The sequence below is a fragment of the Anolis sagrei genome, chromosome 2 (assembly GCF_037176765.1).
Source record: "Anolis sagrei isolate rAnoSag1 chromosome 2, rAnoSag1.mat, whole genome shotgun sequence".
NCBI classification, from domain to species: domain Eukaryota; kingdom Metazoa; phylum Chordata; class Lepidosauria; order Squamata; family Dactyloidae; genus Anolis; species Anolis sagrei.
The window spans coordinates 148,887,586-148,901,666 of NC_090022.1; the positions used below are offsets into that span (position 1 = coordinate 148,887,586).

Here is a 14,081-nt window from a genome sequence, read left to right on the forward strand (position 1 = left end):
CCCTCCTCCCACCTTTATGAGCTCTTTCCCCCTAAATTCATCAGCCCCACTGTCTATTTAGATGTTGCGGGCTCTGCCAAAATGGAGAACTGCAGCAAAATTCCCAGGACCTCTTTCATAGATCCAACTAGCATGCATTATGATTTGGAAAGATAGCACCATTTAAAAGACTATCTCCAATCCCATTCTTGTCATCTTTCCCATTGAGAAATGAACAAACATAGTTCTACTCCTGTTCAATACCATCTGGGCATAATCCATCTGGGCATAATAATCTCTTGCCCACAAGCAGCTAGTCTAAGCTATTTCCCAAAGAGCATGAAGGTTGCAGAAAGATTTGGGGTTTTCTCATTGCTGTTATTCCAAAGCCACCCATTTTTTTTCTACATCTGAGGCACAGAAAAACAATTGAAAGGGTTATTTCCTTCTGTGTAATAGTCAGTGTGTGCCACGCTTGGTTGTGCCACAGGCTGGCTCAGCTTCCATAAAAAAATAATAAAATGCCGGATATAAGGACATGCTTAAGGTTTGCAATTTCCCTTGGAATTGTAGTGTATGAAACAAGAGGTTAACCTCATACACACAACCCTCAAACCCTCTGTAATATTGAAAACAGCAAAACAACACTTATGCCTTTTGCTATGATTTCAGTTTATTTTTATGGTATGTTTTTACTCCAGATGTTGTTTTGAATATCTTTTTATTTCTGTTGAGTGTTTTATTTGGAAGAAAGGTTGAAATACTTGTAGGTTTTTCGGGCTATATGGCCATTTTCTAGAAGCATTCTCTCCTGACGTTTGTGAGGTTGTGAGGTTGCCATCCATAGATGCAGGCGAAACATCAGGAGAGAATGCTTCTAGAACATGGCCATACAGCCCAAAAAACCTACAACAACCCAGTAATTTTGGCCATGAAAGCCTTCGACAATACAAAGGTTGAGTACACACTAAATAAATATGTGCATACGTAGATAGGTACAGTCAACACATTTAGAGCAGAACCTTCATATTGTACAATTTCAGGGAAGAAAAAGATCAGTATAACAATGGTACATGAGAGTGCCGGAAAATGTCAAATGGAGGGAAGGAGGCAGATGCTCTTCTACAAACTTTTTGAATCTATAACATGAAAGAAAGGTGCAGATGTCCATATTGCATGCTGACATTCACTGCTGCTTTTTAAGTCACTTTTGTACATGAATATGTCCAAAAAGATCTGTTACAACCTTGTCTAATGCACAAGTAGTTCATAAACTCAGTGGGGGTCAGGGGGTTCATCATCTTTTCAGAGAAAATGTTGTTGCCTCCTCTCCCCCCATCACCACCACAAACTATTTCTATGAATCACTGCTATTCTTTGCCTCCAGTGGACTTGTGAGTTGAACTTTTCTAATGGTGTTTCATTTATCACTATATAGGAAAATCATCTATGTCAGTGTTTCTCAGCCTGGGGTCCCCAGATGTTTTCGGCCTACAACTCCCAGAAATCCCAGCCAGTTTACCAGCTGTTAGGATTTCTGGGATTTGAAGGCCAAAAACATTTGGGGACCCCAGGTTGAGAACCACTGATCTATGTCCATTTGTGCTAGATGCAAGGCCAACATGATGATAAGGAGTATGACGAGGTGTATTGTGAGACCGTTATATTTATTTTACTTTTATTTTATTTTCACAGTTTTATTCTGAGCTTTTTCCAAACACTTTAAATTTCAGAGCAAACACTGTAAAGTAGAATAAATCCAGAGAGCATTACAGAAACTAGGATCACTTATCTTGGGTTTACCCCAACTCCATTCATATCTGGGTATCCTTAATATGGTTCAGATCTTGAAAAAGTTACTTTTTTAGAACACTCTTTTTTAGAAGTCTTAAGCCAGTGTGGCTACTGGGAGTTTCTGGAGTATGTAATACAAAAATATTTCCAAGCTCTAGCCTCAGTCATAGATTCACTTACTACTGCACCTCTACACTGGCTGACAACCTTTGAAAGGACTTACTGACAGGACAATGTGCTGGGTCATGAGAACCAGGCCACCCCATCCCTGATGTAGGCTTTGCTTTTCCATAAATAGTGTGTCTATATTCTATGCTTCAGTTTCTTCCACAGAAATAAGTGACAGCTCCTATGGGAGAAAGTAGATTGTGCCCCTCAAGGGTATCATCGAGAGAGGAGCTAAACGCTCCCACTGCTCTTTCAGATTTTAGCCCCTAAGAGTCAAGTCCACCCCTCCTTGCTTTATGGCACCTTGGATCCTATTTCCTGGTCGTACCCCATGTTGGGTCAAGTTGGAAACTGGCTTTGAGAATGAAAGAGTGGAGGGTGGGGATGACTCCCCAGGGGTGTTGCTTCATTCTTGAGGTTTTGTGGATTTATTTATTTATTTTGAGATACTTCACTGAACAGTGATATTTGTGGTTCAAAGAATTTTAAATAATAACAATAACAACAACCTAAAACTTAGACCTGCATCATGTAAGCCATGGTGATACATTTGCACAGAACTGAAGACAATAACATTGATTTAAGAAAACACATCAATAAATTAAATAATTAGTGCTTCTATTTTGTTCCCATTATGAGATAGATAGATAGATAGATAGATAGATAGATAGATAGATAGATAGATAGAATTATATTATATTATATTATATTGTATTGCATTGTATTGTATTGTATTATATATTACCCAGTGTTGGCAGTGTATCTTTTTTTTTTTTATTTGATTCTTCCAAGGATGTAATTTGGCACTTCAGTTATTCTAGAACAGTGTTTCTCACACTGTGCTCCTTTGGACTTCACCTCCCAGGAATCTCAGCCAGCTTGCCAGCTCTTAAGAATTGTGGGAGTTGAAGTCCAAAACATCTGGAGGAGCAGAGTTTGAGAAACACTGTTCAAGAACAAATTGTATGACCCTCCTATTCACTGCTGGGCTATAGAATCATAGAATTAAAAGAGACCATCCAGTCAATTCTGTGATGCAGGAACACACAATCAAAGCACTCTTGACAGATGTTCATCCAGTCTTTGTTTTAAAAATCTCCAGAAAAGGAGACTCTGCCACCCTGGAAGGCAGCATATTCCATTGCTGAGCAGTTCATACTGTCAGGAAGTTCTTCCTAATGTTTGGGTGTAATCTCATTTCCTACAGTTTGAATCCATTGTATCATGGTCTTTAGAGCAACAGAGTAAGTTTTCTCCCCTTCTCAATGTGAAATCCCTTTAAACATTTAAACATGGCTATCATGCCCCCCTCCCCAGCCTTGTTTTTTTTTTTTACGGTAAACATACTGAGTCCTTAAGTTGCTCCTCATAAGGCTTGGCTTCCAGACCTTTGTCGACTCTTTTCTGGACATGATATATCTTGTCAATACCCTCCTCAAATGGGTAGCTCTCATTATCCCTGACTATAGGCTCTGCTGGCTAGACCTGAAATAAGCTGCCATCCAAAGGCACCACCATGTTCCCGCTTCCCTCTTTGTATCACAGATGCTTACACACATTGTAGCAGAGGGTGGTTTGAAGCCTGCTCAGGTGTCTCCTAAAAGATGCCTTCAGATAAGTGGGAGATGATGGGAAGAAGGCATCAGCTAGAGAACCTTTCTGTTTTTCTCTTTCAGGTGGGCTCTGGTGCTGGTGAGGGCTTCACGGTCAACGTCGCTTGGACAGGTGGCCTTGACCCACCCATGGGAGATCCAGAATACTTAGCTGCTTTCCGGTATGTCTCTTATTCTCCATTTTACCTAAAGAGTTCTGGTGGGCTTATTCCAGTGGAAACCTCTCATAGTGACATTCCAGTTGCTTTGGAAACAAGTAGAAGAAGCCAGGATTCTAGAATTGTGTATAGATGTACACATTTCTCTACCTTCTTTTTCTTATTAATATACATTTGACTTCATAGAACAAATGTTTCATTTCTACAAACCACAGAGTTTGCAGCCTAAAAGTTAAACTAGATAGAAGAGGGGAGCAAAAACATAAGGAATGGTTATTGGACAGCACTATTTGCATTTAAGTCTTTGCAAAGCCTTTGCAACTTTCAAGCTGATCAGGAGATACTAGGAACAAAACCTGGATGAATAAAAAATGGACAACTTTTAGTATACACACATGAATATTATTAATGGGAATGCAAACATTCCTGGGTTTTGTTGGTTGGTTTGTTTTTGAAGGAAGGGGCCTTTTTATTTCCATTCCATGAAATGAGAACACAAGTGGGATGGTGTTGTGCCAGACATTTTATTGCCAAGAAAAGAAAACATAAGATTGCTTTAACGAACATATATCCTTGGAAATGCAAGTTTCACTGAATCCAGATTGACTTCTTTCCAGATTAATATGATTAACCATAGAACCAAGCCATAAATAATTTCTCTGCCTTGTCAAATATTACATGCACACTTCTGCCTGATATCTTAACAATCTTTCTCTTCATCCGCTATCTCCCATCTCATCCACCATGGCTGTTCCTAGGAAACCATCTTGAAATCTTAATCCACAAGTGAGGGCTATATGTACCTCCAGCTAGTGGTAGCCCATAACTTCCATGTCATCTTGAAACCTAAATGCATGTGTGAGGATTGTATGTCCCTCCAGCCAATGGTAGTCTATAACTTCCATGTCACTAAAGTAGTGAAATTGCTTTAGGGTTTTAGTTGAAGCTGTAAAGGAGCTATCCAAATGCTGAACCGTTTCCCCAAAATAGTTTCATTTATTCTCTTAGATAACATCTTAAAAGTTTGGACTAAAATCCAGAATAAATTTGCTGATCATCAAGAGGAGAGCTGCCAGCCACTGATGCATCTAAGCTTTATTGGACAGCAATTCCCACCAACTGTTTGATGATGTGATGACACAAGACAAATGGAGATCTTGCTCATGCTTAGTTTCTTAGGTTAGATAAGATTCCACTCACAGAATGATTGACTATGTTGTTGACTGCTATCAAGTCAGCTTCAGCCTATGCTATGGTGACCCTATCAATGAGAAATTTCACAAGTCCTCTGATCCTCAATATCCCTGCACAGGTCTTTATTTCTTGCTACCTTTTACCTTACCAAACAGTATCATATTTTCTAGTGAAGTATTTCTTCTTGTGATATGGCCAATGTATGATTGCCTCAGTTTAGTCATCTTAGTTTGTTCAGATGTTCCTGAATTGCAACTCCCATCACTGCTCACCACTCGTTATGCATATTGCAGTTGATTTATTTATTTATCGTGTCAGGAGCAAACAGTTGTACTGCATTAAAAAACAAACAAACAAACAAAACACAAAGTTTGCAGGCTTGGTATTCTATTAAATGTCCTTTGACCAGTAGCTGACTACTTGGAGTGCCTCTGGTGTTGCTGCAAGAACGTCCTCCATTGTGCATGTGGCAGGGCTCAGGTTGCATTGCAGCAGGTGGTCTTGATGGAACTTGAAGGCCAACAACATCCGGGAGGCCAAACCTTCCTTGTCATAGTAGATCCATTCTCACAGTTGTGAATGGTGCCACATCTGCAGTGGTCCCTTGCCACTGCATTCCTTCAGCTTTCCCTTGAGTTTTCTATCATAGGAAGACTCTCTGAAGTCCAATTGCTTCCACATAAAGACAAAATCGTGAGAACAGGGCCCTTGGAACTCAGTTTTGCCACATGGTTCAAGCCAGTAGAACTGGGGTTCAGGCCCCCATGATAGAGGCCAACTGGGCTTGGCAGGACCCCAATTTGGAACTGTAAACCTTATACGTGCCAAGCTCAGGCTTTGGCAAATGGCCACCTCCCACAGCTGCCCAGCATATGTGCTTTGATTGCACTTAAAAGGGTTCTATAAATAGCCCCCCACCCCAGCTCACCGCCTCCCCTTTTCTTGCTGTATGTAGAAATGCAGCTCCCAGCCCCTGTGGAGATGGTGTCTCTTTGAGTTGCTTGCCAAACATGATCCAGCTGATGGATGGGTCTTCAGAAAAGGCTGGGATTTTTATCCCAGCAGGCGAGGTTGTGGGCCTATTGGGCTCAATGTAAGCAAGATGGGAAAGTCTTACACAGCAGGGTGTCCATAAAAGAACGCCAGGCCAAGCCAACTTACCCTTGGCGTCACTAGGAACACATCCAAATCTATGATCTCCCCTAGTTTGACAGGCAACATGGGGGAATAGGCTCTCTATGGAAACAAAGGCATTGAGCCGCTTTCTCCCAGAGGTGCGCTCCAGGATATATGTAAATGCACACAAGAGCCTCTGGAAAAGAAGGAGAGGAACAGACTGTATTCACAGCTTTATGTCTGTGTCACAGTTTCACAGGAGGACAGAGAACCAGGGCAAAATATAGTGCTGGGTATACAGAATTCAGCTCTTGGAACATCCCAGTCTTCTTTGGCAGAGAAAGTAAGGTTCTACTCTTTCAGATTTATTAGGTGAATGTCTTAAGTGTGTGGTCAATGGCTGCCAATAAAACTCAAAAGTAATTTCAAAAGCTAAAAGATAATCCAAAAGTCAATGAAGTATCTGTATATGGGCCAGTGGATTTTCTCATCACCACCAACTCCAAGCCTCTTTGCTGTTTGTCTTTGGTGAGATAATTTGTTTTGGGTTTTGCAACTACTGGGAGAGCAGGCGCATGCTCTGAGCAATGCTACTATGACCTGTTGTGGTCCATAGGGAATGAAAATATGAGGTGAATGAGGCCTCCAGATTCTTCATGGCTGCTCACCCCTGCCTTGGACCCCAAAGGCATTCCGCAAGTTTCCATTACAGAATGGTGTTCTTAAGGCAGGGTTATGAACAATTGTTGCATCCTTCACTCAGATCTCTTTTTTTCTATTTGCAGGACAGTTGTGATGCCAATTGCCCGCGAGTTCTGCCCTGATGTGGTGCTGGTGTCTGCAGGCTTTGATGCAGCCGAAGGCCATCCTCCTCCACTTGGCGGCTACAAAGTTTCAGCCAAATGTAAGGCTCCCTTCAGTGTCTCTGGCAAGGCAGGGAGCTCATAAACAAAAGAAAGTCAGCAATTTCTGAGTCCTGTTGTATATGCAACCCACGAGTTGTGAGTTATGAATATTTGCAAGACACGTGGGTTGATCTGCAGACAGGGAGGGCTTCTGTGTAAGTGTCATATAAGCAGCTTTTGGTTATATTTGCTTTATTTATTTGTTTGTTTATTATATTTGTATACCGCCCTTCTCAGCCCTCAGGTGACCCAGTTTAGTATGTAAAAGCCATAGACAGAGCCTCTAAGAACCAAAGGGAATCATCTAAGGCTGGATCATCTAACTGCTGGTTCCAAGATATTGAAGGAATAAATGCATCCATTTACTCATCACTGTCTGGGAAGGTTTGCACATGATGCAGGAGGCATAATTGTTGGAAAAGATTGCTCCAATCAAGCATTCTTTTCATACATCCCTTTTCCATTAGGTAGTAGGTCAATGTGGGATTTTAGTTAACATAAGGCTTTCCTACATGCCTGTGTTTTATGCCACATTGTCTCAAAGATTTCCCATTGACTCAACTATTGATTGCAATGCATGGTCATCAACAAGTGTAGTCAGCCAAAAAAACATAAGACCCAGAAAATCTCAGGTGTTGGTTGTCACATAACCCCTTTCCCTTCCTCCCCTGTTTCTCAATCACTTTCTCCTTCAAGGTGAGGAATACCAGCTTTGCTGAACACTTCCTTTACATGAAACATTCCTTTAGGTGGTCAAATTTAGGAAATCCAAATTCAGAACGTATGCTTTGGAGTAACCAGTTAACATTTCTCTTATATTACTTGAACACTGTCTCTAATGAATGAGAGAAAGAAGTTTAAACCATAAGCTCTCATAGTTCTACTTCAACATATACATGGAGTAAGGTGGCTTTGAAGTAGACTGAGCCTATAAAATCAGCATACCAACAAGTCTGTTGTCTTCTCTGTATAATGCATAAGACTCTTGTATTATCGAAGGCTTTCAAGGCCGGAAACACTGGGTTGTGTTGTGAGTTTTTCAGGCTGTATAGCCATGTTCTAGAAGCATTTTCTCCTGATGTTTCACCTGCATCTATGGCAGGCATTCTCAGAGGTTGTGGGTGGCCTCTGAGGATGCCTGCCATAGAAGCAGGTGAAACATCAGGAGATAATGCTGTAGAACATAACCATACAGCCAGAAAAACCTACAACAAACCACACATATATATAAGGCTAACTTCCCCAGGCCACTTCTTGTTGGACAAAATGTCATTTAATGGGGTTAACATGTGATGAAATAGGAAGGAGGGAACAAGCTTGTTTTCTTCTACCCTGGAGATGCAGAACAATGGCTTCAAACTACAGGAAAGGAGATTCCACCTGAACATTAGAAGAACTTCTTAATTGTAAGGAGAGCTGTTCAGCAGTGGAACTCTCTGCCTCGGAGTGTGGTGGAGGCTCCTTCTTTGGAGGATTTTAAAGAGGGGCTGGATGGCTATCTGTTGGGGGTGCTTTGAATGTGATTTTCCTGCTTCTTGGCAGGGGGTTGGACTGGATGGCCCATGAGGTCTCTTCCAACTCTATGATTCTAAATCCCCCACCCCCCTATACACACACTGAGGGCATCAGGAGGGCATTTGAAGGCAACAAAATTCAAACTTTCCCCCGGGAGTGATGGATTAGGAGGGGACCTCCAAAATCCCCCAGAGGCAATGCAGTCTCCTGTCACTTGATGGTTGCTGGCTCCTGTTTCAGACTGATGTGAACATGATGTTTAATGGCACGCATGAGCCACATCTTCAGACCCTTTAACAGTTTGCAAAGAAATGTGCTGAATGTCTTGCATATGTCTCTGAGACTATCTGCAGTAAAGCAAGACAAATAGCAAGTGTAAAGGTTCCAATATAAAGCTGAGCAAAGCCTGTATCAGTATGCAAAGGGACATTGCAGCACCTCTGAGACTGAAACAACTCTGTAGCCTAAGTTTCACTAGGGTTGCCATCTTGGAAACTTGAGAGCGTTCCTGTAACTTTTGGAATAGAGTCCAGCAATGAAAGATCAGTGGTGAAGAAAAAGATTGGGTAGAGTGATTGTGTCAGCAACCAGACAACAAGTAAATATTATGGGAGCCCTCTCCTGTTTGCACTCTGGCAACCCTACTGTTTAATACAAGTTGGGGCAATCCTAATAATAGAGGAAGGTGACACAGTAGGATGGTACGCTGACAGCAGTGCTGGCTCAAGACATTTTCCTTCCTGACATTTTTTTATCCTTGTCTAGACTGGCAGATGAACCTTATTTACATAAATGAAATAGGACGAGATTCTCCAACACACCCGTGACAGTTTAGGGAATTGCAGGACAAGCTCTGTCCTCCAAGATAGCCAAAAGTCTGAAGGCATGCCATTGTTGCTTCTCTCAAATCCCTCATGTCCGTAATGGTTTTCCTCCAGTGGTATGGCGAACTTTCTCTAACTGAAAGTGTGGTAAGTCTATTGTTTCTGATTTCCTTTGGATTTCCCTACAGGTTTTGGCTACATGACCCGGCAGCTGATGAACGTGGCTGGAGGGGCCCTTGTTCTTGCGCTGGAAGGAGGTCATGATCTGACTGCCATCTGCGACGCCTCTGAAGCATGTGTCTCCGCCCTGCTGGGTAATGAGGTGTGTAGAATCCATGTTTAGCAGAACTCAAGAAAAGCACCCCAGGACTTCTTCTGAAGCTAAGTGTCTCTGAGAGCTAGTTTTCATCTCAAGGCCCCAGCTGTAGAATATGTAACAAAAATAATATTAAGTAGGCTTATCTGTGGGGGATACTTTCCAAGGCCCCACCCACAGATGCCTGAAACCATAGCTAGTACTGAACCCTATACCATGCATATTTTCACATAATGGTTGCTATGGGAAGTGAACCTGTAGAGGGAATTACATGATATTTTTGGACCACAGGTAACCTACATCACAGAAAGCAAATCCATGGATAAGAAGAGAGTATATAATTTATATATAAAGTATATGACCTCACAACCTCTGAGGATGCTTGCCATAGATGCAGGTGAAACATCAGGAGAGAATGCCTCTAGAACATGGCCATATAGGCTGAAAAAAACCTACAACAACACAGTATATAATTTGTTCAGGGTAACTGAAACCATAGGGAGCCTCTGGTGGTGCAGTTGGTTAAACCGCTGAGCTGCTAAACTTGATGACCGAAAGGTCACAGGTTTCAATCTGGGGAGCGATGTGAGCTTCCGCTGTCAGCCCCAGCTCCTGCCAACCTAGCAGTTCGAAAACATGCAAATGTGAGTAGATCAATAGATACCACTCGGACAGGAAGGTAACAGCACTCCATGCAGTCATGCTGGCCATATGACCTTGGAGGTGTCTATGGACAATGTTGGTTCTTTAGCTTAGAAATGGAGAGGAGAACCAACCCCCAGAGTCAGACACGAATGTACTTAATGTCAGGGGAAAACCTTTACCTTTTACCTTAACTGAAATCGTAGGAAGTGAACCCATAGATTGGGCTGGTGGGGAAATAGCATTTTTGAAAATTCTACTTTTTCCTTATTTCTCTTGCTCTCCTGAGTGATTACAGTTTACTCCTACAGGCATAATTTCCAAACACAGGGCTTGTACAAACAAAGCATCCATGAAAACAATACAGAGATGATGAAGCAATTAAATCTAAAAAGAATCAGACTGAAAACTCAGTCACCAGATGTAAAGAGTGGTGGAGTGGGTCGAGGCAGAGAAATGAGATGTGTGGGGAAATAAAAGTTATTATTCAGAGGGAAGGTGTTCCATAACCTGCATGTCTTTTGATGTCCATATTTGTTTGGCTCTTGCCAAATTGATTTTGCAAAGCTTTGTTGTACTTGGGAGGTGGCCAGTGCAAAATGTATCACCTCTTTGCAGATGGAAAACTCCCGTGAATGGGATGCAGTCTTACCTGTGCCTCTGTCACGTTCTGTACTTCTGTATCTCCATGGAGCTTAGGGCAACTGGATGCCCTAAATTCCACGGAGAAACAGCAATCCTCTGTCACAGTTTACCTTGAGAAACTGCCTAGCTCAAGACCACTCAGTGAGATTTGTAGCTGAGAGGGAAACATAAAAACACAAAATGGAAAGTTGGAGTTTGAAAATGTTGCTTCCTTGGCCTTCAAACCCTCCAACCCCCTAGCATACTAGCTTGGGCACTCAAGCAGACCTAGTTCAAAAATAACTTTCTTGAGTCTGTCAAAGGCCTTTCATGCCCTGTTTCCCACAAGAATCTAGAGAGCCCACAACAACTGGAATTCATAGGCATATTGACTCGCATCCTGGAACTGTCATGACTGGTCTTGATTTGACTTATGCTTGCATGAGGGCTGTCAATCAACACATTTCACTCAACATCTTAAAGAGCAAATGGTAATAATGTATAAAGCACCATAATTAAAACCATTAAAACAGTAACAGGAAACACTGAAAACTTCCTCTAATGAAAGCTGGGCAAAACAATTAGCAGTTCAGATTGAAAGCCATGTTCTATACAAGTGCAATGTGGAAAAGAGGCTAAGGCCACAGCTCATCTCCAAAAGCTATTCCATAACCACTGTTTTGCCCCAAGCTAATCTGAATATTGGTTAGAAAAAACAATCTTTACATCTTAATTTACTTCCAAACATAAGAATGAAATATATCAAAACTTTTCTTCTGCTAGGCAAGATTATGAGAATTTTTCCACGTTTTTCAGTATTTTCTTTTGATTTCAGGAATTTTAAATGAAAATTTAATAAAGTTTTTTTCTAATAATTTTAAATCATTTTTAAAAAAGAAAAATCATGATATTTTGAGCAAAGCCCCCACCCCCTTTTAAACTTTTTTTTAAAAAAATTCCCAAACTGCAGCCATTGTCATAATTATCTTTTATAGGCCAGTGTTTCTCAATCTTTCTAATGCCTCAACCCCTTAATACACTTCCGCATGTTGTGGTGACCCCCAACTATAAAATTATTTTTGTTCCTACTTCATAACTGTAATTTTGTTACTGTCGTGAATTGTAGTGTAAATATCTGATATGCAGCATGGATTTTCATTCACTGGACCAAATTGGGCACAAATACCCAATTTGGGGGGGGGGGGTTGAGTTTGTCTTTTGGGAGTTGTAGTTGCTGGGATATATTGTTAACCTACAATCAAAGAGCATTCTGAACTCCACCAACGATGGAATTGAACCAAATTTGGCACACAGAACTCCCATGACCAACAGAAAATACTAAGAGGATTTTGTGGGCATTGACCTTGAGTTTTGGAGGAGTAGTTCACCTACCTCCAGAGAGCACTGGACTCAAACAATGATGGACCAAACTTGGCACGATTACTTAATATGCCCAGATTTAAACACTGGTGGAGTTTGGGAAAAATAGACCTTGACATTTGGGAGTTGTAATTGCTGAGACTTAGAATTAACCTACATTTAAAGAGTACTCTGAACCCAGCCCACAATGGATCTGCACCAAACTTGGCACACTACCTACATCGCCAACATTGAATACTGGTATTGGGGGGGGGGGGGCTGTTTTTGAATTCTGGGAGTTGTAATTCACCAGCACCGAAAAGGAGAAGGACAGGCTGAAAGATCTTCAGCCTTCTCTGCCGAAAGGAGCTCCTAAGACCATCAGAAATATGTGTTTTCTGGTGGTCTTTGGTGACCTCTATGAAACTCCCCTGGCAATACCCCCACCCCCCCAGGGATCCTGACCCCCAGGTTGAGAAACAGTGTTGTAGGCTGCTGATCACATTTCATGGTGTCCTGTTGTTTACACTGACAGCTGGTGGAAACAACTCCACTGCAGATTTAGTACAAACATTAAGGAACTACCACGGGTACTGAGCCCTATCCCTCAAACTGGTTCAACACATTGGATACTGCTAACACAATACAGTTTAACACTTGGAGTAGACTCGTGGCTCTTCTGAAAAGAGAACCCCTAGCACCTACTTTTTTCAAAAGACTAGACCAAAAATGAGGTGTTTGGTTTAGCCTGATGGTCAAATGCAATTTGTCTTGTGTTGTTCTCAGGAGCCATATTCTTTTAATCAGCTGGGCCAAAGGTAAAAGGAAAGGAGACTGAAATAGCATCATAGTTTAGTTTAGTGCTCTTACTGCTTTTTGAGAGGTGTTTTCAATATGGGTAAAGGCTATTGGCTGAGAAACAACCAAATGATGCCATTGTGGGGAAAGGGGTTTCACTCCCTGGAGAACACTAACGGGTTGATTGAGGGTCAGGTAAGCCAGATTTGACCCCAAGGATCTCGGCTTCTCCCAGGTCTAGACTACACAAAACATTTTCTCAGGTTAAAACAGCAGTGACAGGGTTTTCTTTTCCCTGCCTAGCTGGAACCCCTTCCAGAGGACACTCTACAACAGAAACCCAACACAAATGCGGTGCACTCATTGGACGTGGTGATTCGGGTGCAAAGTAAGTGGATATCTTTTTGTCCTATACATCAAGGGGTGGGGATGCATACACAAGTGGTGATAGAGACACTCTGCACACAAGGGTCAGACTGTGATTACCACCCTCTTCTCTTCCAGGCCAATACTGGAGCTCTGTGCGGCGCTTTGCCTCCACCGTGGGCTACTCATTCCTGGAAGCCCAGCACCACGACACGGAAGAAGTGGAGACTGTGACAGCACTGGCCTCACTTTCTGTGATGGCTGAAAAAAGGTGATTCTTTGTGCTTCTCAAACAACTCAAGTCATCATTTCTTCAGGCCACCCCCTTGTGGTTGTGCTAGATCAGTGGTTCTCAACCTGTGGGTCCCCAGGTGTTTTGGCCTACAACTCCCAGAAATCCCAGCCAGTTTATCAGCTATTAGGACTTCTGGAAGTTAAAGGCCAAAACATCTGGGGACCCACAGGTTGAGAACCACTGTGTTTTTAAAACAAGAATTAAAGAGGACCAAAAAGGGTTTCTACCTAAAAGGCAGATGAAGGACAACATAAGATGCATTCTAAACATAATTGAATATTACGAACATAACAGACAAAAAGAAGTTGGCCTTCTCTTCGTAGACGCCGAGAAGGCGTTTGACAACGCAAGCTGGGACTTTATAATATCCACACTAAAAGAGATAGATGCAGGACACCAGATAATAAATGCAGTA

General features: G+C 42.0%; 1 protein-coding gene across 1 annotated transcript in view; it reads left to right on the plus strand.

The window, feature by feature from the left end:
• Positions 1–14,081, plus strand: part of HDAC7 (histone deacetylase 7) — a 153,752-nt gene that overhangs the window by 134,953 nt on the left and 4,718 nt on the right. The window contains exons 20-24 of the mRNA XM_060763820.2: positions 3,618–3,715; positions 6,808–6,926; positions 9,455–9,588; positions 13,309–13,393; positions 13,510–13,642. Coding sequence (XP_060619803.2) covers positions 3,618–3,715; positions 6,808–6,926; positions 9,455–9,588; positions 13,309–13,393; positions 13,510–13,642 — 569 coding nt within the window. The remainder of the gene's footprint in view (positions 1–3,617; positions 3,716–6,807; positions 6,927–9,454; positions 9,589–13,308; positions 13,394–13,509; positions 13,643–14,081) is intronic.